Raw genomic sequence first — 22,244 nt, forward strand, 5'->3', positions numbered from 1 at the left:
TCTCTTGTCTCAAGGCCAACTCTAGGCAGTTTCTCCTGGCAGATAACAGTCCCTCTCTCTCTGGTGTCAAGGACTTGTTGATATGTCACATTGTGAGGTACCTTACTGTTAAATTATGTCTTGCGTAACGCCATTTTTGCACTCTCCCCGAATTCTCCATTGAGTACTGGAAAAGAGCAGTTTTCTCTGCAGACCAAACTTCCGGCAGATTTTGAGTAACTGGAATTTGTTTAAATTTTCACTTGTGCTGTTATAATTAACTTTCAGAATATCTGCACCTTGAGCTTCACTCTTTGAAATAGTTCTCATTTAATAGCACGCCATTCATTTTAGTCATTCAGCTCTTAATTTTCTGAGTAGTGTCATAGTTTACTGACAAATCCAGTTTATCTCCTTTCCTTCATTATATCAGCCCATAGAATTACTGAGGTATATTTCTGACTTGCTTTTCAAGGTCAGAGCCAATAAAATCTCAGTCTGGCATGGAGTTTAGGTCACATATGACTACACAAACTCCTGTGGATAAGGGTGTGAGAGTGAGAGAAGGGGGGACAAATAGGGTTTTTTAATTTTAAATTTAAATTTTTGATGAAAAATGTCTACGGTGTGAATTTTGACAAGCTCTAGCTGTATGATGGTTTCATGATAAGGCCAAACTCCTCCAAAACAACTTACTTTAAAATAAATAATACTTTAAAAATTCATTTTTTGTTGAAGTTTCATATGTGAAGGTTCTGGGCAGAGGGGAATTCTTGGAGAAAATTTGTTAGTGGGATAGAGTGGTGCAGGCAATGCTGTTTGGGGAAGATGACTCCCCTTTAGTGGGTATGTCTACACTGCAGCTGGGAGCAAGCCTCCAGCCCTGGTAGATAGACTCATACTGGTGGGACCTGAGCTAGTGCACTAAAAACAGCAGCTCAGGCTCTGAAGCCAAGGGGGTCGAGTGAGCTTGAAAGTCTGAGCTGCAGCCTTCACTGCAACGTCCAGACTGTTATTTTTAGTGCTCTAGCTTGAGCCCCCCCTAACAGGAGTCTGTCTGCCTGGGCTGGGAGGTTTGCTCCCAGCTGCAGAGTAGACATATCCAATATGACCTATGCAGTTTCAGTCTGCTAGGGGAGGGACTGCACTGGCCCCTCACCTACCTGATCAGGTCTTTCTGCTGCTATCCAGAACAATGGAGCTAAGGAAGGGAAAGGAGAATAAACAAAAGCAAGGGAGACAGTTAATATATAACAACATTAAATGCTGAATGTCAAACTATTACACAAGCAATTTTTCCTCAATCCCCTTTGTGGAATATATCAGCTTGCATCAAATTCAAGGAGAGAACATTATCCCACCCCTACACTCGACATGAGGGCCCCAATTCAGGAAGGTACTTAACCATGTGTCCAAGTTGAAGCACGTGTGTAGTTCTGTTGATTTTTTTCAATAGGACTACATTTCCAGTATGACCTACAACTATTCATACCACACAGTACAATAGTCCTTATTTTCATTGCAGAGTCTAGTGAAGTGCTAAAGAATTCACCACTCCGATTCCTTTAACTACTGGCAACAATTCTGCTCCAAATGATTGATGATGTACATTCGTTATCCCAAGCACTTACCTTAAATATGTCTTCAGGTCATGCTTCACATTACTGTGTACTGCTGTAGTAGGAAGTAACCTTTATTGTTTTTATTGCAGAAAAGGGGGATTTTCTTGCTCTAGATCTTGGTGGCTCCAAGTTTCGAGTCTTAAAAGTGAAAGTGTCTGAAGATGGGAAGCAGAATGTTCAAATGGAGAGCCAGTTCTACCCAACCCCAAAGGAGATCACACATGGGAATGGAACAGAAGTATGTGGTGCATTTTCGTCTATGGAATGGCTTTCTGTGTTGAATATAATTGATGCTATTGACCTGTCCTGTTCTTTCTCTATTATACAGCTGTTCGATTATGTCGCTGACTGTCTGGCAGATTTCATGGAGACCAAAAATATAAAACATAAGAAATTCCCTCTTGGGTTTACATTTTCTTTTCCTTGCATACAGACTAAATTAGACGAGGTGAGATTTAAAAAATATTACTGGTAGCTATGTCGTAGTAATAGTAGAACTCAGAGAGAATTTTTGAAAGGATTATTAACATATGGCAGTGTAGGAAAAAGTAATCTTTGTGTGGCTTTCTGAGGAAGAAAAATATTCATAAGTTTCATATTACTCTTCACACTCTGCATAGTGTTATAAACCTACAAGAGGAAGAGGTGGGAATCACAATTATGTGCTGAAGTAGATCTCAAGGATGAGTTATCATATTTCAGTGCAACTGAAGCAATAAACTAAAACTCTTCTTTTATATGTCAATACAGGATTTAAATAATGATCGACTCAGCTGATAGAAAATACTATATGGATTTCAAAAAATTTATTTCTGTGCTATAAAGCAGGTTTATATTTTAATCCCTCTTGTTTGGGATATTTATAGTAGATTTGAAAAACCGGGGGCACATGATTGAAATAATCAGATAGCATACGGGGGATGGGAACAGAAGCTGCACTGACTGCCTTATTTGATTGCCTGTTTTTTGCTACCTCTCTTAAAATAATAAGTTAGTGTATTAGGCCCTGACATTGCAAAGGCTATGCACATGTTTCACTTTAAGTATGTGAGTAGGCCCATTGAGGTCTATAGGACTACCCATGCTTAAAGCAAAGCACGTGCATAATTGTAAACAGTATTAGGGTCTTATTTTGACCACTTCTGTAGTATTTTTGGTGGTGGCTATAGCTGACAAGGCTGCTTGTATGAAAAGACCTTTACTCCACATCCCAGTGGATTGCCAATGGATGATTCCGCTACTTCTGCTCAAATTCTTAGGCCTTGGCTACACTTGCGGATTCACAGCGCTGCCGCGGCAGAGCTGTGAAGCGCAAGTGTAGTCGCGCCGCCAGCGCTGCGAGAGCTCTCTCGCAGCGCTGCAAGTACTCCACCTCTCCGAGGGGAATAGCTTGCAGTGCTGCGAGCGAGCGTGCAGCGCTGCAGGCGCTGATTACACTGGCGCTTTACAGCGCTGCACTCGCTGCGCTTGGGGGGGGGGTGTGTTTTTTCACACCCCTGAGCGCAGCAAGTGCAGCGCTGTGAATTGCCAGTGTAGCCAAGGCCTTACACATGTAGTAGTGGCAGTGAAATTCTCCAAAAGCCAATGATAGAATATACTCTATTCTCTACTGCCTCTGTAGTTATCAGTGCTAAACTTTATTTTTAAATTTGTAACATAGATTGAATATTTTTAAAGGGTGTGCTGCTTTCCTGGACAAAGTACTTTAAGGTACGAGGAGTGCAGGAGACAGATGTGATCAGCTCTCTGCGCCATGCCCTCAGGAAGCATAAGGCAAGTTTTATAGTGAAGAAGACTTAATAATAAATAGAATAAAATCATTTAATCATATAGAAATAAATAGCCTATTTTTGATAATGAAGGATAGCTTTTATAGTCTTAAAGGATAGTTTATTTGTGCTTGACTTTGCTGTGCTTGCAATAAAAAGTATTAACTATTGGATGATTGATTACATTTTAAAATTAGTAATGAAATATAATTAAAACTTAATTTTTAGCATTATCCTTTACGTATTCAGTGGCACTTTAAAAAGCTAGTTTCCTTTACACCTTCTCTATCCCTTGTAACATTTACAAAATATGAAAAAAAAAAAATTGTGTGTTTGACCTCCTTTTAGCATATACTATATTTCACTGTTTCTAACATGGCAAAAAACCCAGTTCTGCTTTTCATTTGTTCTCTGTCTATGTATTGGTGTCACTGACATCAGCAAGAATCTGTGCAGCTCTGACGCAAATGTTTGTTACTTAGGGCCTGAGTCTGGTGCACTTACTTAGGTTGAGTAGCTCTTTACTCCCTCAAATTCCCTTTGGCTTCAGTGCAGCTATGCAAGAAATAAGGTGCTACTTCACATGAGTAAGGATATCTGAATCTGGCTCTTAGTGGCTTGCATGGTGATCTTTGGTGCCATCGCATCAAAATTGGAGCTTTTGTTTTTCTTTAATTTCTTGACTAAGGACTGGTGGATTGGAGGGAATGGGAGAACAACTGAAGATTCTAGCCTTGATTCAGCATAGCACTTATTCATGTGCTTAAGTCCATCTTTACTAGGCAGATGCTTAAATCCCATTGAAGTAAATTAATCTTAGTCACATAGACTAACTTTTAGAGGGCCCAATTTAACAATGTTGTCTCTAAACACTTAACTATAAGGAAGGGTGTAAATATTTTTCTATTCACTAGCGGTCTTTATTTTCTTAGGATGTGGATGTAGATGTTTTAGCACTGGTAAATGATACAGTGGGAACAATGATGACCTGTGGATATGATGATCAGCGCTGTGAAGTTGGCATCATAATAGGTAATTTTATTTTATTAAAGCAGGGTTGAAAAAGCAGGCTTATGATTTTAGCAAATCTAGGGGATGGAGGCATTTTCAACTTCACAATTCAAAAATAAACTATTTGAAAATGAAAAACATAAAAGATTGGATTTTCAAGCACTTGTCCCTCACTTTTGGATATAAAGTGGAATGTAAACATTTAAGTGACCTGCACATCCAAAAAATTGCAAATGCAAAAATAGTGGCTTGGTTAAAGTTGGCTTGAAAAAATTTAGTTCCAAATCAGTAAAATCTTGCAGGGGCAAGATTAGAAAGGCAAAGGCACAAAATGAGCTCAAACTAGCTATGGGAATAAAAGGAAACAAGAAGACTTTTTATCAATACATTAGAAGCAAGAGGAAGACCAAAGACAGGGTAGGCCCACTGCTTAGTGAAGAGGGAGAAACAGTAACAGGAAACTTGGAAATGGCAGAGATGCTTAATGACTTCTTTGTTTCGGTCTTCACCGAGAAGTCTGAAGGAATGCCTAACATAGTGAATACTAATGGGAAGGGGGTAGGTTTAGCGGATAAAATAAAAAAAGAACAAGTTAAAAATCACTTAGAAAAGTTAGATGCCTGCAAGTCACCCGGGCCTGATGAAATGCATCCTAGAATACTCAAGGAGCTAATAGAGGAGGTATCTGAGCCTCTAGCTATTATCTTTGGAAAGTCATGGGAGACGGGAGAGATTCCAGAAGACTGGAAAAGGGCAAATATAGTACCCATCTATAAAAAGGGAAATAAAAACAACCCAGGAAACTACAGACCAGTTAGTTTAACTTCTGTGCCAGGGAAGATAATGGAGCAAGTAATTAAGGAAATCATCTGCAAACACTTGGAAGGTGGTAAGGTGATAGGGAACAGCCAGCATGGATTTGTGAAAAACAAATCATGTCAAACCAATCTGATAGCTTTCTTTGATAGGATAACGAGCCTTGTGGATAAGGGTGAAGCGGTGGATGTGGTATACCTAGACTTTAGTAAGGCATTTGATACGGTCTCGCATGATATTCTTATCGATAAACTAGGCAAATACAATTTAGATGGGGCTACTATAAGGTGGGTGCATAACTGGCTGGATAACCGTACTCAGAGAGTTGTTATTAATGGTTCCCAATCCTGCTGGAAAGGCGTAACGAGTGGGGTACCGCAGGGGTCTGTTTTGGGACCGGCTCTGTTCAATATCTTCATCAACGACTTAGATATTGGCATAGAAAGTACGCTTATTAAGTTTGCGGATGATACCAAACTGGGAGGGATTGCAACTACTTTGGAGGACAGGGTCATAATTCAAAATGATCTGGACAAATTGGAGAAATGGTCTGAGTTAAATAGGATGAAGTTTAACAAAGACAAATGCAAAGTGCTCCACTTAGGAAGGAAAAATCAATTTCACACATACAGAATGGGAAAAGACTGTCTAGGAAGGAGTACGGCAGAAAGGGATCTAGGGGTTATAGTGGACCACAAGCTAAATATGAGTCAACAGTGTGATGCTGTTGCAAAAAAAGTAAACATGATTCTGGGATGCATTAACAGGTGTGTTGTGAGCAAGACACGAGAAGTCATTCTTCCGCTCTACTCTGCTCTGGTTAGGCCTCAGCTGGAGTATTGTGTCCAGTTCTGGGCGCCGCATTTTAAAAAAGATGTGGAGAAATTGGAAAGGGTCCAAAGAAGAGCAACAAGAATGATTAAAGGTCTTGAGAACATGACCTATGAAGGAAGGCTGAAAGAACTGGGTTTGTTTAGTTTGGAAAAGAGAAGACTGAGAGGGGACATGATAGCAGTTTTCAGGTATCTAAAAGGGTGTCATAAGGAGGAGGGAGAGAACTTGTTCACCTTAGCCTCTAAGGATAGAACCAGAAACAATGGGTTTAAACTGCAGCAAGGGAGGTCTAGGTTGGACATTAGGAAAACGTTCCTAACTGTCAGGGTGGTTAAACACTGGAACAAATTGCCTAGGGAGGTTGTGGAATCTCCGTCTCTGGAGATATTTAAGAGTAGGTTAGATAAATGTCTATTAGGGATGGTCTAGGCAGTATTTGGTCCTGCCATGCGGGCAGGGGACTGGACTCGATGACCTCTCGAGGTCCCTTCCAGTCCTATAATCTATGAATCTATGAATCTATGAAAAATGAGTGTTGTCATCTTATATACAAATTTATATTTTAAAAAGAAGTTACTTGTCTTGTTTTATTTTACCTGGGACCTTTTACAAATGATCACTTCCTGAATGCTTCTACTTACTCTTATTCTTACACAGATGCCTGTCTGTCTGTCTTTCTCCCTTCCTGGTCTTTCTTCTAGTGACTTCTGCCTAACCTTGGGACAATTCAATAAATCCTAAAATTTTACCTCTGTATGTACATATTTAGTTCTGTTAAGAAAAAATAAAGACAAGAAGACATTGGCAAGTCCTGAGACATTTGAGAGCTCTTGGGGTCAGACCCACAGTGAACAGCTGTTATTATTATTATTTTTTTTTTTTGCCAGCTGTTCGCAAAATATTTCACTACAGTTAGTATTTTCAAGCCTTTTGATGACTGCAACAATCATGCTTAAAAATGACATTGTTTATAGTTTATACTGTCAGGAAGTGAGAGGTCCATAATGGTTAAGGAATTTCCTGTTCATATACAGATATATCATCAAATAATAAAGGAGGCTATTGTTTTGTTTCTATCCAATTCTTTCAAGAGATTCTGACCTACAAAATAAATGTTTCTGCTAATGCTGTAGAAGATCCAGGTATTTTTGTCCAGAGAAGGAAAATCTCCTCTCACCGTTCCCAACAAGAATCATATACTCTCTTCATAACATGTCCGCTTCACATTTTCCCAATTTTAAAGTGTCATATATGAGTGAATATGAAATAGCACAAATATTTTGAATGACTCAACCCTTGTATTCATTTCATTTCATTCATTCACTATTTCCTTGATATTCAATGGTTATTTAACAGGTTTCAGATACAGAAGGTTTTGTATAGCTTAACATGTGACTTAATGAAAGTACATTTTCCGGTAAAGAAAATATTGAATCTAATTCTAAAATGTATTTTCAATTAATTCTTCATGTGTAAATTTTTTTCTTTCTGATACACTCAGGAACTGGCACGAATGCCTGCTACATGGAAGAAATGAGTAACATTGATCTGGTGGAAGGTGATGAGGGGAGGATGTGCATTAACACTGAGTGGGGAGCCTTTGGAGACGATGGGTCACTGGATGATCTCAGGACTGAGTTTGACAGGGAGATTGACTTGGGATCTATCAATCCTGGAAAACAACTGTAAGTATTGTTCCTCCTTCACTTACTAACATGAGGCTTTCTGTGACAGTCTCCACATTTTGAGTCTGTTTACCGAGCGTACATTGAGCTATAGAGCCCTTGGGAATGGAAGTAGGGTTAGGTGAACTAGTTCAGCCATGATGGAAGCTGGTTCAAGCCTCCATCCATCCACACCCAAAGTGTTCCTGGGACTGGTTCAGTTAAGATCCCCTTCCTGTCTGTAACCTACCGGTTGATGGTGGGATCTCTTACATGGCTGTGCCTCACTGCTGCTGTAAGCCTTCATTGGCCGGGGCACCCCAAACTGCACAGTGTGACCTGGAAGCCACAGACCTCATGCATTCTGGATCATTTTCTGCAACTCCGTTTTCTTTTATTTCAGATGGAAGGGTCCTGTTGGAGACTCTGGGTGAAATCCTGGCCCCACCGAAGTCAATAGGAATTTTGCCATTGACTTGACTTCAGTGGAGTCAGGATTTCACCTTCTATCCCCACAAAGCAACCAGTAATGGTACATTATTATTAGTCAGTAATTCTGTTGTCATTTTGTGATGGAGTAAAATGAGGAAGTGAGGCTGATTTGTTATCATTTTTCTTCATGAGAGTATCTGTCATGTGTTCTTAAATTACTTGCATGTTAATGAGGGACCACAGGATCGAGGTGGGGATAGCTCCTCAGCAGTGACAGAATTTGGAATATTAGTGTAACCTCAGCCCACTCATTCACTATGAATGCCAAGAGTTCCTATGCAAGGTCAGTCATTGAAAACTGCTTCTCTGTGACACAATATCTTCTAAAGTGTTCTCTGCATACCACCCTGTAGGTGCTCAAAAGAGGAGTCCCCAATGCATATAGATGAAACCTGTGTTAAAAGTGTATTTCATCCAAGCTCCTCCCAATGGCTGGGTTGCAGGCAAATATATTAATACATTGCTTAAGAAGCATTAACATAGGCATACCTGCTTTGTCCTTGTGTCACAGAAAGTAAATGCACACCCAGGTTTAACTGCTACTATTTGAAAGGCTGGTAATCTGATGTTTTTCCCTCACATTATTCTTTTAATTACAGAAATGTATCATTTTATCACAGTGAGATTCCTGCAGTATTACTTGTTAGAGCCTTTGGAATGAAATGCATCATGTTTAATATGGCTTCAATGACTGTTAATAATCAGTTTAAAATGTTATACCAATAGAATAAAAACCAGCAGGATCTTATTAAGAGGGATAAGGCAAAGTTGCCACATTTATTGTAAATATAATGGTAAAGCAAAAGATAAAAGTAAACAATGTTGTTTGACTACTTATTCCTATCACTACTTATTCCTCTCACACACACACACACACACACACACACACACACACACACACACACACACACACACACACACATATTCATTTACACAATCATTCATTTAAGTTCTGTATAGGTGTTATAGTTACCAGCCTAGAAGTTGCTCATGCCAAGTTACTGGCCAGGTATCTTGGTCATGAGGATGGAGCCGAGTCTGTGTCAGGTGCACCTGATGCTTCTGGAGGCTGGCAGCAGAACCAGAGACTCAAAGTCCTCAGGCTTGAGAGCCCATTCTTATAGGAATTAATTCCTATGTTAGTCTATGGGAGCTGTTTCATTCTGCTGTTGCTGACTCAATCAGCAGATGGCACATTCCTGGGCACATTCCTGGTGGCTCCAAGCTGTCCAAAGTTTGTGTTTCTCATCCTTCCAGGTGATGGGGTGGATCCCAGTTTACCCTCTGGGGGTTGTCTGGTCATCCACTTGACACATTCTTCGGCCGATGGGTACTCCCTTTCTAGGCTGGCACCTCCCTAACCATTCATGTATATCAAGCATTCATCAGCATACATTCCATATCTTAACCATATTTTAATTTACTGTCTCCACCACTTTCGGGGTGTGTGCTAATTCATTTGAGATTCCCGGCCCTTTAATCACAGAGGGTGGGGGGGTCTGTCCTAGGAGCTGTTGCTATTACAATGAAGTGAAAGTCACTTAACGGCTTATAGTGTTTGTTTACATTGTATCAATTACTTCAAGAACAAAGTCAATTAACTTGTTTGTAAGTTTTACATAGTAATAAAGTATCTTTCACAGGATAGATACAATCAATGGTTTCTACAGACAGTAGCTTACAAGTTTTAACAGAAGACCCAAGAGATTTTTGTACTTGGTGAAACTGTTGGATTTTAAAGTGTGGGAGACAAATTATGAGGGGGTCACTGTCACTTGGGGGAATCACTGTTAGTATCTTCTTTAATATCCCTACAAAAATACAGAGAGTTGCTGGTACCTACTTTTATGTAGGCTTAATTACATTTTACTTTTTAAACATATAGCAATTCTGGTGATCTGTAGAAAGAATTAGATTCACTTAGGTACCTTGGTGTTTTTGTCTATATAAGAATATAAGAACATAAGAATGGCCACACTGGGTCAGACCAATGATCCATCTAGCCCAGTATCCTGTCTTCTTACAATGGCCAGTGCCAGATGCTTCAGAGGGAATGAACAGAACAGGGCAATTACTGAGTGATCCATTCTCTGTTGTCCAGTATGAGCTTCTGGTAAGTGGAGATTTAGGGACACCTTGAGCATGGGGTTCCATCCCTGGCCATCTTGGGTAATAGCTTTGGATGGACTTTATTTTTCATTAACATATCTAATGCAGATTTGAACTCAGTTACAGTTTTGTCAACAAATTCCCCAGGTTGACTGTGTGTTGTTTAAAGAAGTACTTCCTTATGTCTGTTTTAAACCTGCTGCCTATTAATGTCATCAGGTGTTTCTTAGTTCTTGCGTTATGTAAAGGAGTAAATAGCACTTACCTATTCACTTTGTTCACACAATTCATGATTTCATAGACCTCTATCATAGAATTGTAGGACTGGAAGGGACCTTGAGATGTCATCTAATCCAGTCCCTGCACTCATGGCAGGACTAAGTATTATCATATTCTCCCCCTTCTTCTATTTTTAAGCTGAACGGTCCCAGACTTTTTAATCTCTCCTCATATGGAAGCTTTTCCAGACTCCAAATCATTTTTGTTTCCCTTCTCTGTATTATTTACAATTCTAATATATCTTTTTGAGATGGGGTGACCAGAACTGCACACCGTATTCAAGGCAGAGCTGAAAGTAAGCCGGTACGCTGTACCGGACCAGCTTCTCCAGGCGGCAATTTAAAGGGCCTGGGGCTCCTAGCAGTGGCTGGAGCCCCAGGCCCTTTAAATTGCTGCCGGAGCCCCGCGGCCAGAGCCCCTGGGTAGCAGAGGTGGCTGGGACCCTTGGGGCTCCTTCGGCAATTTAAAGGGCCCGGGGCTCCGGCCGCTGCTACCACCCCAGGGCTCTGGCAGTGGGGCTCAGGTGGTGATTTAAAGGGTTTGGGGCTCTGGCTGCCGCTACCATCCCGGGCCCTTTAAATTGCAGCCAGAGCCCTGCTGCCGGAGTCGGCAGAGATTTAAAGGGCCCGGGGTGGTAGCGGCGGCTGGAGCCCCAGGCCCTTTAAATCGCTGCCTGAGCCCTGCTGCTGGAGCCCCGGGGTAGCGGTGGCAGCCGGGACCCCTGGGGCTCTTTCGGCAATTTAAAGGGCCCAGGACTCTGCTACCGTAGCCACCTCTGCAGCTGGTAGCTCCAGCAGTGATTTAAAGGGCCCAGGGCTCCCAGCCGCCACTACTGCAGCCAGAGCTTGGGGCCCTTTAAATCTCGATTTAAAGAGCCAGGGGCTCTAAAGGTCCCACACCTTCTGGTTGAGGCCACTCTCCTTCCAGTTTAGATCCTGCCCCCTGCTCAGGACTCTGGCGTACTGGTAAGTCTTTTAAATTACCTTCATGCCTGATTCAAGGTGTGAGTGTACCATGGATTTATATAGTGGGGGAGGGCATTGGCTTGCTAAACCCAGCGTTGTGAGTTCAATCCTTGAGGGGGCCATTTAGGGAACTGGGGTAAAAATCTGTCTGGGGATTGGTTCTGCTTTGAGCAAGGGGTTGGACTAGATGACCTCCTGAGGTCCCTTCCAACCCTGATATTCTATCATTATATTTTCTGTTATCTATCCCTTTCCTAATGGTTCCTAATGTTCTGTTAGCTTTTTTGACTGCCACTGCACACTGAGCAGATATCTTGAGAGACCTATCCATGATGACGCCTAGGTATCTTTCTTGAGTGTAACCATTGCTTGTATTCACTAACAGGTTTGAGAAGATGATTAGTGGATTGTATTTAGGAGAACTTGTAAGACTCATTCTTCTAAAAATGGCAAAGAAAGGGCTGCTCTTCAATGGCAAGATATCAACAGCTCTCCGTACTAAGGACAAGATTGAGACAAAACATGTAGCTGCTATGGAAAAGTAAGAGCTTTAAAAACACTCCTCAGTAATCACTTTTTAGCCTTTCCATAAGTGCAACTAGTCATCTTCCATGCTATTATAATATGTAAATATTTGAAATTGATTGTTGAGATTAATCCTGTATTGATGATCAAATTTCTGCTCAAATCAATTCAGTGCTAGAATCAATGGGAGAATCTAGTAGACCAAACTGGTCTTTTAATAGGTAATAAAGTAATACAGAGGCAAACACACACTGAACTATTAAAATGTATTATCGTATGTAACAAATGGAGAGACCTGACCATGTGTAGGGTGACCAGATGTCCCAATTTTATAGGGACAGTCCTGATTTTTGGATCTTTTTCTTATATAGGCTCCTATTACCCCATATCCCCTGTCCCGATTTTTCACACTTGCTGTCTGGTCACCCTAACCATGTGTGTAGATCCACCGAGTTGTTTTCAGTGTTTCAGAAGAGTGGAAGGCTTTATGTATTCATACTTGTTATTATGTTTGGGTTTATAAGGCTGGATAAAAGCATTATGGATCTGCAGACAGCCCATGTTATTGATGACTGTCTGTAGTGTTTGAAAACTCTGTTTCTGGTGCTTTGGTTTTAAACATGGGCCATATTCCAGCCACAAAATGGACCCTGACTTTATTATGTTCTTTAAGGGAAAAGCAAGAAATGCACACTTATCTTTAAAACAGCATTTTGTCTTGAATATTAGCATGTAGTGCTCCAGTTCTACTTCTAATAATAATCTAAAACCTGAGAAAGCGGACAAGGGTGAAAATGATACAGAAAAGGAGCAGCCTGTTTAACATTTGTTAAACATAACTCGTCCTCCCCTGTTTATTCAAGGGTCAAGTCAACTCTGATTAAACTTAATGGGAATCTTTTCATTGACTTTCATTGGAGCTGTATCAGGCCTTCTGAGACTTTCTAATTCTATTTGGTTGGACAACCTGATTCATGGCAAGAAACCTTAAAAAATGAAAAATGAACAGGAGAAGCTATCAACCTGTAATCAGCCAGCTCACTGCAGATTGGAAGCAAATCATCTGTGGACAACTGGTAATCTATGAAGCACGTAGAACCAGTGCTCTCAGGAAATTGCCTAATCTCTTGTGACCTAAATCTGTGTTGCTTTCTGTTAGTCACATCCAGACACAATTATTCTAGTATAGGTTAATGTATGTTTCTTTGTTTGGTGTTAGACATAAAAAAGGTCTCCAAAACACTAAGGAGATACTGATGGAACTGGGCCTGACTCCTTCTGAAGAAGATTGCATTGCTGTTCAGCATGTCTGCACCATCATTTCATTTCGCTCCGCAAATCTCTGTGCTGCTGCCTTAGCAGCAATACTGACCCGTCTGAGAGAAAATAAAAAACTTATACGACTGAGAACTACTGTTGGAATAGATGGAACTCTGTATAAAACACACCCTCAGTAAGTAAGCTGCCTAGGTGCTATATTATTTTGTCTGGGTTATTTAGCAAAGGTTATGAACATTAGATCGGGGGAGGGGACAGACATTCACCCATGTCTTGTGTACCATTCACCTTTCTAAGACCATACTTGAATGTGAACTCTATAAAGATAAAAGATTTTTTTGGAAAATAAACAAATAAAAACAGCTCCTTTAGCAAACAATCAACACAATACATTTTATTATGATCTATCACATGGAATTTTCAAATTAATTTTTTTTCCTAATTCATTTCTCTATTTTGAACCCTTGGTTTATTAGCTGTAGCACCATTCCTTCTTAACTAGAGGTGTACCTGAGTTGAGAAGTTTGGTTCCAGAATCTAATCTAAATCAAGCTTACCCAAATTCTAGAGTGTTCAGAGTCGGCACATTATGGAAAGAGGGGCCTGAATTCAAAGCTTGGATCTGAATCTACACCTACCTTCCACAAAATTGAGAAGGTGGCAAGTTGTAACTGGTCTGGTTAAGGCCTATCTTTACACCCTCCCCAATATGTCATATAGGGGCCTCCCTTCTCCCCAGGATCTTCTTTCCACTTGAATTCGCCAATGTAGCAAGACTTTAAGGTGTAATTTCATTATAGCCTATTTGTATGGATTTGATCATGGGAGATGTTGCCAATAATTCCTTCTCACCTACAGTAATAACTGAAGCTGCCAATAACCAGAAAAGAAGAGTTGCACACTCATTCCCCCTCTTAATTTCTGAGGTTGCATTTGGTAATTCTCCTTTTGTACTTATGAAGTTTTGTGTGTTTATTACAGATGTGTATGGTTTTGTACATGTATATTATACACACAATATTTTGCAAGGGTCTAAGGCAATGATTTTTCTTCCAGATATCCTAAACGCCTGCATAAGGTTGTGAGAAGGCTGGTCCCAAACTGTGATGTCCGATTTCTTCTCTCTGAAAGTGGCAGTGCGAAGGGAGCAGCCATGGTAACTGCAGTTGCATGCAGACTGGTATCTCAGCGCAAACAAATTGATGATATTCTAGCATCATTTGAACTTTCCAAGGAGAATCTTATAGAAGTGAAAAATAAAATGAGGGAAGAATTGGAATATGGACTGAAGAAAGAAACACATGCGACTGCCACAGTGAAAATGTTACCAACTTATGTTTGTGGAACACCGGATGGAACAGGTAAGGGTCTTTGCAAGGCACACAAAAATGTAAGGTTACATAGTAGATATGGTTGGAAATTTTCCTCCAGAATTTTCTGTTGGAAATTGCCAGTTCGTCAGTTTCAATGTCTCGTGAAATGCTCCTGACTCCTTGGCAGTTCAGTCTCCCAGGGCTTCCAAGCTCCCGGCTACTTAACAGCCTTGACAGAGTCCCTGGTTCTGTGGCAGGCTACCAGGCAGGCTGCCTTGCAGGTGGGTTTCCAGGCTCTCCTAGCTCTTTGGCAGCCTGGTAGCCCTCAGAGTCCTGGCTCCCAGGCTCCCTGAACTGCTGAGCTCCCCACTGGGCTGGCTGCTGGGGCTCCCGGAAGCTCAGGAAGCCTTGGAAACATTTTTAAAAGGTTGAAACAAAATAATTTTTTTTTCTAAACAAATTTTTGGAATTCCCATTCTTCAGAAATGTTGATCTTTTATTTTCTGTTCCCTTTCGGAACACCTTTTAAACTTGGGAATTTTCTGCAGGATGGGAATTAGAGTTCCCAGTCAGCTCTTACCCAGTATTTATGGTGTGCTGTAATGGCTCCCGTAGCTTGCATGTTCTGACTAGGCAGATGTACTATGTCTAACTGTTGAGAAGCACTGAAAAAAATATTTGTTTTTCTGCTACAGAAAAAGGAAAATTCCTTGCACTTGATCTTGGGGGAACAAATTTCAGAGTTCTGCTTGTGAAAATTCGAAGTGGGAGAAGAAAATCTGTGAGAATGTACAATAAAATCTTTGCCATTCCTTTGGAAATTATGCAAGGAACAGGGGAAGAGGTAATGTCCAAACTGGTTATTATTTTTGCCACATTATTGTCCATTAAATGTGTGCTGGTTTTTACACACGGCTTCTGTTCTTCCAGCTCTTTGATCACATTGTCCAGTGCATAGCAGACTTTTTGGAGTACATGGGAATAAAAGGTGCACGTCTCCCTTTGGGCTTCACATTCTCTTTCCCCTGCAGGCAAGCTAGCATTGATAAGGTAAGGACTGGAACACAAAACAGTGTTGAATAGCTACAATAGGTCTGATTCCTATTAGAAAATTGCTGGATCATTTTGATGGATTTTTTTAACTAGTCTCTGTTCAGTCATTTAACGCAGAAACCCTTCATTTTAAATCCAGCATTTAAAATTTTATATTTTTTACAAGCAAGGATTTACAAGGTTTTAAATAAGATTCAGGGCAGATCCTTAGACTTATGAATTGCCTCACATAAAATAGAGATGAAAAAAACACCATAAACACACACAGATATTCTAAGTATATATACTGTCAGATTTTGCCACCCTTACTTATACTAAATATTGGCTTATTCAGCCAGTTGGCTACTTACAGAGCAAGAAGAGGACGCCACGATGACTACTAAATGATCTTGTATGTTTTTAATGGGTCAGAAATCTCTTGCTCTTTAGGGCGTGGGGCCCTCTTAGGCGAGGGGCCCGATTTGGGGGAATCGGCCTAAAGCCGGCCCTGCTGGGAGGAAGTTTGGGTGCGGGCTCTGGGCTGCGGCAGGGGTGCGGTAGAGGTCAGGGGGGCAGCGCTTACCTTGGGCAGTGCAGCTCTGAAAGCGACCAGCACACCCCGCTGGCAGCGGTTTCTAGGCGGGGGACAGGAGTCTCTGTGCACTGCTTCCGTAGCTCCCATTGGCTGCAGTTCCCAGCCAATGGGAGCTGCGGAGTTGGTGCTCGGGGCGGGGGCAACGCGTGGAGACTCTCCCTCACACCCCATCCCTGGGGCCGCAGGGACATTCTGGCTGCTTTCGGTAGCAGCACAGAGGGAGGGAGGATGCGCGGGCAGGGAGCTGCCTTAGCCCTGCTGCACTGTTGCTGGTACATCTCTGCGCGCCCCTTGGGGGGAGGGGGGCAGCGGGACTCTGTGCACTGCCTGGGGCAGGGGCAGCGTGCGGAGCTGCCTCCTCCCCGCCAGGGGCACGCAGAGATGTTGCCAGCAGCTGGCCGTTTCCGGGAGCAGTGTGGGGCCACCAGCCATGGAATGCAGGCAGCTTGCGTGCCTGAGCCCTGCTGTGCCGCCGGCCGGGACTCGGGCAGGTTGTCAGATGAGATTTGTCCTGCATTTTGGGCCCCCCTGTCACTGGGGGCTCCGTGCCACCCCACTGTTTGTTACATGGTAAATCCGCCTTTGCAAGTGGAGTCAGCACAGTGGAAGTTGGGTTTTACACGGGCCAAAAACGTATTATACATAAAAAACTACATTAAAAGAACATTATTAAGTTTGCAAAAGTCAAGCACTCAAATGTTAGGAAATGCCAGAACGAAGGTTACCTGTGCAACCTTAATTCAGCCCCCTTGCGCAAGTGATACAGTCATTAATTACATGCTTACATAGTACTTTTTCCACAGGACCCTGCCCCATTCAGTGCACAGGATTCACATCCAACTACATTTGTCATTTTTGTTGCTGTTCTGTTACAGGGAGCACTTGTGGAGTGGACAAAAGGTTTCAAGGCAACAGACTGTGAAGGAGAGGATGTTGTTGATATGCTAAGAGAGGCCATTAAACGCAGAAATGTAAGGAATTCTATTCCTATCTATTTGGTTTGTTAAAACAGCTGCACCCCTTTCTAAATAATATGATTTCCATTGCAGGAGTTTGACTTGGATATTGTAGCAGTGGTAAATGACACCGTTGGCACAATGATGACATGTGGCTATGAGGATCCAAATTGTGAAATTGGCTTTATTGCAGGTAAAATACTAGTCAAATTACTTGTTTAAAATGAAAGCAAAATATTTAAATGATCAGTTGATTTGTGATAGAAAAAAATCTTACCACTGAGACAGATAAAGTCTGTCATAAGAACTATTAATGTCTGGAGAACTTGTGCTACCTTGATAGCTCCGTGGTAATGATCTGCACCAGGATGTAGGAGAATGGGATTAACTAATATTCAGTCACTGGACTGACAGCGAGTTATGTTTCACAACCTACAAACAGATAAACTGGATACAAACATTAAATATTTTCTGCTGGAAAGCTTTAAAATAAGACTACTTTATTTCTTAGAAATCAGGACACAGGAAAAACCCCAAATGGAGGGAAACAAAATAGGCTGATCACTAAAACAGAGCACAGCTCACCCCACCTTACTCTAGCTTTCTGCAAACTGACTCTGCGAGGTATAGATTGATCACACACTTTCCTACAAAGTCTCTAGCCTGCAAGCTGGACCAGGATTTAAAGTGACAGCTTGTAATTTTTATTGTTTCCAATACACCACCCTGGGGCTATGAATATAGCTGGGGGAAAGGCTGTGGCATGTTCTGGATGAAGTTTCATCTCTTCCTCTAGTGCTACAATTTAAGGCTGTGTCCACACTGCCACTTTCAACGCTAAAACTTTAGTCATTCAGGGGTGTGAAAAAACTCCCCCCTGAGTGACAAAAGTTTTAGCGCTGAAAAGTGCCAGTATAGACAGTGCCGGCTCCCAGTGATAAAGCTACCCCTCGTTCTGGATGGGTTGGTTTTTTTTTAAATTGCCAGGAGAGCTCTCCTCCAGCGATAGAGCGTGACTACATTGCCCATGTCTGCCAGGGCCGCACTGTAACATGGGCAGTGTAGACACACCCTTATTGGCCAATCTGTAAGCCTTACGTGTGGTGAGGACAGGGAAGGGTGTTTAAAGCAGAATATAATGAGGGAATCCTTGGAGACTGTGGCTAATATTGTAGGAAGATGATTAGTGCTTAATTTGTAATGAAAGAGGTGCGATGGCTCAAGCAATTAGGTGCCAGGGCTCAAGCAATTGATTTACTTTCATAACTGCCGTGGCAAGCCAGAGATGCCAGGGCCCAGCCCTGGCACAAATTAAGCACTGAAGATGATGCTCTGCCCGCTCAACTATTTCTAGATTCAGATGTTATGTTCTTTTGGAGAATGTGTTCACATGCAGAGATGAGCTGTGAATCTGGTGTATCCTCTGAACAAAAGGACTCAGGGTCCATTGTAGGTAGGCAGATAAAGATGCCTGGCCAGTGTGTAGCAACACTGAACAAGCAAATATGACATGTAGATGCATGAACATGGGATAAAACAAAGTATGGTTGAGCCAAATAACTTTTACAGTAGCATGAGTTGTCTGGCCTGCAAAATGTGATGCAAATATCAATTGGGTAGTATTCAGTCACCTGACTCTGTGCCTTCCTACCCCATCTCCTTTTCTCCAGTGAGATTCCCATGAGGGCATTGCAGTAATAGGAAATCTCCAGTACTCTTAATTTCTATGGCATATTCTGTGGAAAACCTACCTCAGTTCTGAATGTTTGTATTTCAATGATGTAGAAGATACTATCAGAAAGGCCACTTGTTGACACTGATTTCTATTAAGATCTTGGGATATCTTTGTAATACAGATCTGGTTCAGGAGAGTGACATTTAAATATTTCACAGTGTAGACACCATGATTTCCTTCTATGCATTTCAGCTACTCTTTAACTAGATGTGACGGAAGCCCTTTTGCTTTCTCCCAGGAACTGGCAGCAACGTGTGCTATATGGAAGAGATGAAGAATATTGAAATTGTGGAAGGGACTGAAGGGAAAATGTGCATTAACACGGAATGGGGAGGATTTGGTGACAATGGGTGCATTGATAGTATCAGAACAAAATATGATAAAGAAGTGGATGAGGGTTCATTAAATCCTGGGAAACAGAGGTAAAACTGATTTTATTGTTTTTAAATGATGAATAGGTTACTGCAACGTTCCTGAACCTGAACTGCTTTTTTTATTTATTTATTTTTTTAAACAAGTAATTTGCAAGGAGATTTTGGTATCGTAATTCATTTGCCAAACTATAAATCATGGAGATTGCCTATGTTCTTTATATCTGGACTAAATTATTTCTCTGTCCCCACATCAACATTGCCAAAACAGGTGATTTGCAAAACAGAACACCTTTTAAGACACATATGCAAAACATAAGCATGACTGTGTTGTCCTGTCATCCTTTTATTTTACTGTTCCACTTGGCTTGACGCTAGGATAAAATACTCAACTGTGAATACTTTCCAAATAAGATTAATTGTGAAAGTTTTGTATTAAAAATGAACTTCAAAATAAATCCTGCAAAAAATGAGTTGAGGAGTCTGAGTTTGGTTTTGCAAGGCCAGACCTGATCTGGATCTAAGTGTCAATTTATATCAGCCACCAAAGTTAAAGGTGGGGGAAGCTGGGTAAAATGTTAGAGTTAATCTAAAACTGGAACTTCAATCAATGCATTATACTTAATATTTTGTGTGTTCTTTCTAATTTCTTCATCTTCCTTAGAACATGAAATATTCTAACTAGTGTTTGCATTTGAAGTAATTGTAAGATAATGTGTTGTTTTTTTTTACAGCCAAGCAGCAGTGAGTTTAGGGTAGTGGAATTACCCAAGTTTTTAATATTTTTAGGGGGTGGTTATAGTATGTACTACCCATGGTATTAAACAGAATTAATTCCATCTTTTAATTATTTGTAATTATTTATTAATATTTTTTGTAAAATAGGTATGAAAAAATGACCAGTGGAATGTATTTGGGTGAAATAGTGAGGCAAATTTTGATTGACTTAACCAACCATGGACTTCTGTTCAGAGGTCAGATTTCGGAATCGCTCAGGACAAGAGGAATATTTGAAACAAAATTCCTGTCTCATATTGAAAGGTAAAGTAATTCATTAGAATGGGATGGTTTCTGTCTTAGAATCATAGAATATCAGGGTTGGCAGGGACCTCAGGAGGTCATCTAGTCCAACCCCCTGCTCAAAGCAGGACCAATTCCCAACTAAATCATCCCAGCCAGGGCTTTGTCAAGCCTGACCTTAAAAACCTCTAAGGAAGGAGATTCCACCACCTCCCTAGGTAACCCATTCCAGTGCTTCACCACCCTCCTAGTGAAAAAGTTTTTCTTAATATCCAACCTAAACCTCCCCAACTGGAACTTGAGACCATTATTCCTTGTTCTGTCATCAGGTACCACTGAGAACAGTCTATATCCATCCTCTTTGGAATCCCCTTTCAGGTAGTTGAAAGGAGCTATCAAATCCACCAAAAATTCTTCTCTTCTGCAGACTAAACAATCCCAGTTCCCTCAGCCTCTCCTCATAAGTCATGTGCTCCAGACCCCTAATCATTTTTGTTGCCCTCTGCTGGACTCTTTCCAATTTTTCCACATTCTTCTTGTAGTGTGGGACCCAAAACTGGACACAGTACTCCAGATGAGGCCTCACTGATGTCGAATAGAGGGGAACGATCACGTCCCTCGATCTGCTGGCAATGCCCCTACTTATACAGCCCAAAATGCTGTTAGCCTTCTTGGCAACAAGGGCACACTGTTGACTTATATCCAGCTTCTCGTCCACTGTAACCCTTAGGTCCTTTTCTGCAGAACTGCTTCCTAGCCATTCGGTCGCTAGTCTGTTAACAGTGCATAGGATTCTTCTGTCCTATGTGCAGGACTCTGCACTTGTCCTTGTTGAACCTCATCAGGTTTTTTTTGGCCCAATCCTCTAATTTGTCTAGGTTCCTCTGTATACTGTCCCTACCCTCCAGCGTATCTACCACTCCTCCCAGTTTAGTGTCATCTGCAAACTTGCTGAGAGTGCAGTCCACGCCATCCTCCAGATCATTAATGAAGATATTCAGATGTTCAGTGATTTAGATAATGGCACAGAGAGTACACTTACAAAGTTTGTGGATGATACCAAGCTGCGAGGGTTTGCAAGTGCTTTGGAGGATAGGATTAAAATTCAGAATGATCTGGAGCAATGATCTGAAGTAAGTAGGATGAAATTCAATAAGGACAAATGCAAAGGACTCCATTTAGGAAGGAGCAATCAGTTGCACACATACAAAATTGGAAATGACTGCATAGGAAGCAGTACTGCGGAAAAGGATCTGCGGGTCATAGTGGACCACAAGCTAAATATGAGTCAACAGTGTAAAACTGTTGCCCACCCACACCCCAAAAAAGCAGCAAACATCATTCTGGGATGTATTAGCAGGAGTGTTGTAAGCAAGACATGAGAAGTAATTCTTCCACTGTACTCCTCAGCTGGAGTATTGTGTCCAGTTCTGGGTGCCACATTTCAGGAAAGATGTGGACAAATTGGAGCATGTCCAGAGGACAGCAACAAATATGACTAAGGTCTAGAAAACGTGACCTACGAGGGAAGATTGAAAAATTGGGTTTGTTTAGTATGGAGAGGAGAAGACTGAAAGGGAATATAACAGTTTTCAAGTACATAAAAGGTTGTTACAAGGAGGAGGAGGTAAATTGTTCTTAACCTCTGAGGACAGGACAAGAAGCAATGAGCTTAAATTGCAGCAAGGGAGGTTTAGGTTGGACATTAGGAAAAATTTCCTGTCAAGGTGGTTAAGCACTGGAATAAATTGCCTATGGAGGTTGTGGAATCTTCATCACTGGAGATTTTTAAGAGCAGGTTAGACAAACACCTGTCAGGAATGGTCTGAATAATACTTAGTCCTGCCATGAGTGCAGGGGACTGAACTAGATGGCCTCT

General features: G+C 41.4%; 1 protein-coding gene across 1 annotated transcript in view; it reads left to right on the forward strand.

Moving 5' to 3' along the window:
• Positions 1-22,244, forward strand: part of HKDC1 (hexokinase domain containing 1) — a 43,945-nt gene that overhangs the window by 14,047 nt on the left and 7,654 nt on the right. Inside the window, exons 3-16 of the mRNA XM_034777319.1 lie at positions 1,691-1,839; positions 1,930-2,049; positions 3,279-3,374; positions 4,303-4,402; positions 7,533-7,716; positions 11,926-12,081; positions 13,285-13,518; positions 14,400-14,704; positions 15,352-15,500; positions 15,587-15,706; positions 17,159-17,254; positions 17,333-17,432; positions 19,213-19,396; positions 20,231-20,386. Of these exons, the coding sequence (XP_034633210.1) occupies positions 1,691-1,839; positions 1,930-2,049; positions 3,279-3,374; positions 4,303-4,402; positions 7,533-7,716; positions 11,926-12,081; positions 13,285-13,518; positions 14,400-14,704; positions 15,352-15,500; positions 15,587-15,706; positions 17,159-17,254; positions 17,333-17,432; positions 19,213-19,396; positions 20,231-20,386 (2,149 nt within the window). The remainder of the gene's footprint in view (positions 1-1,690; positions 1,840-1,929; positions 2,050-3,278; positions 3,375-4,302; positions 4,403-7,532; positions 7,717-11,925; positions 12,082-13,284; positions 13,519-14,399; positions 14,705-15,351; positions 15,501-15,586; positions 15,707-17,158; positions 17,255-17,332; positions 17,433-19,212; positions 19,397-20,230; positions 20,387-22,244) is intronic.

Source organism: Trachemys scripta, chromosome 7 (genome assembly GCF_013100865.1).
Source record: "Trachemys scripta elegans isolate TJP31775 chromosome 7, CAS_Tse_1.0, whole genome shotgun sequence".
Taxonomy (NCBI): domain Eukaryota; kingdom Metazoa; phylum Chordata; order Testudines; family Emydidae; genus Trachemys; species Trachemys scripta.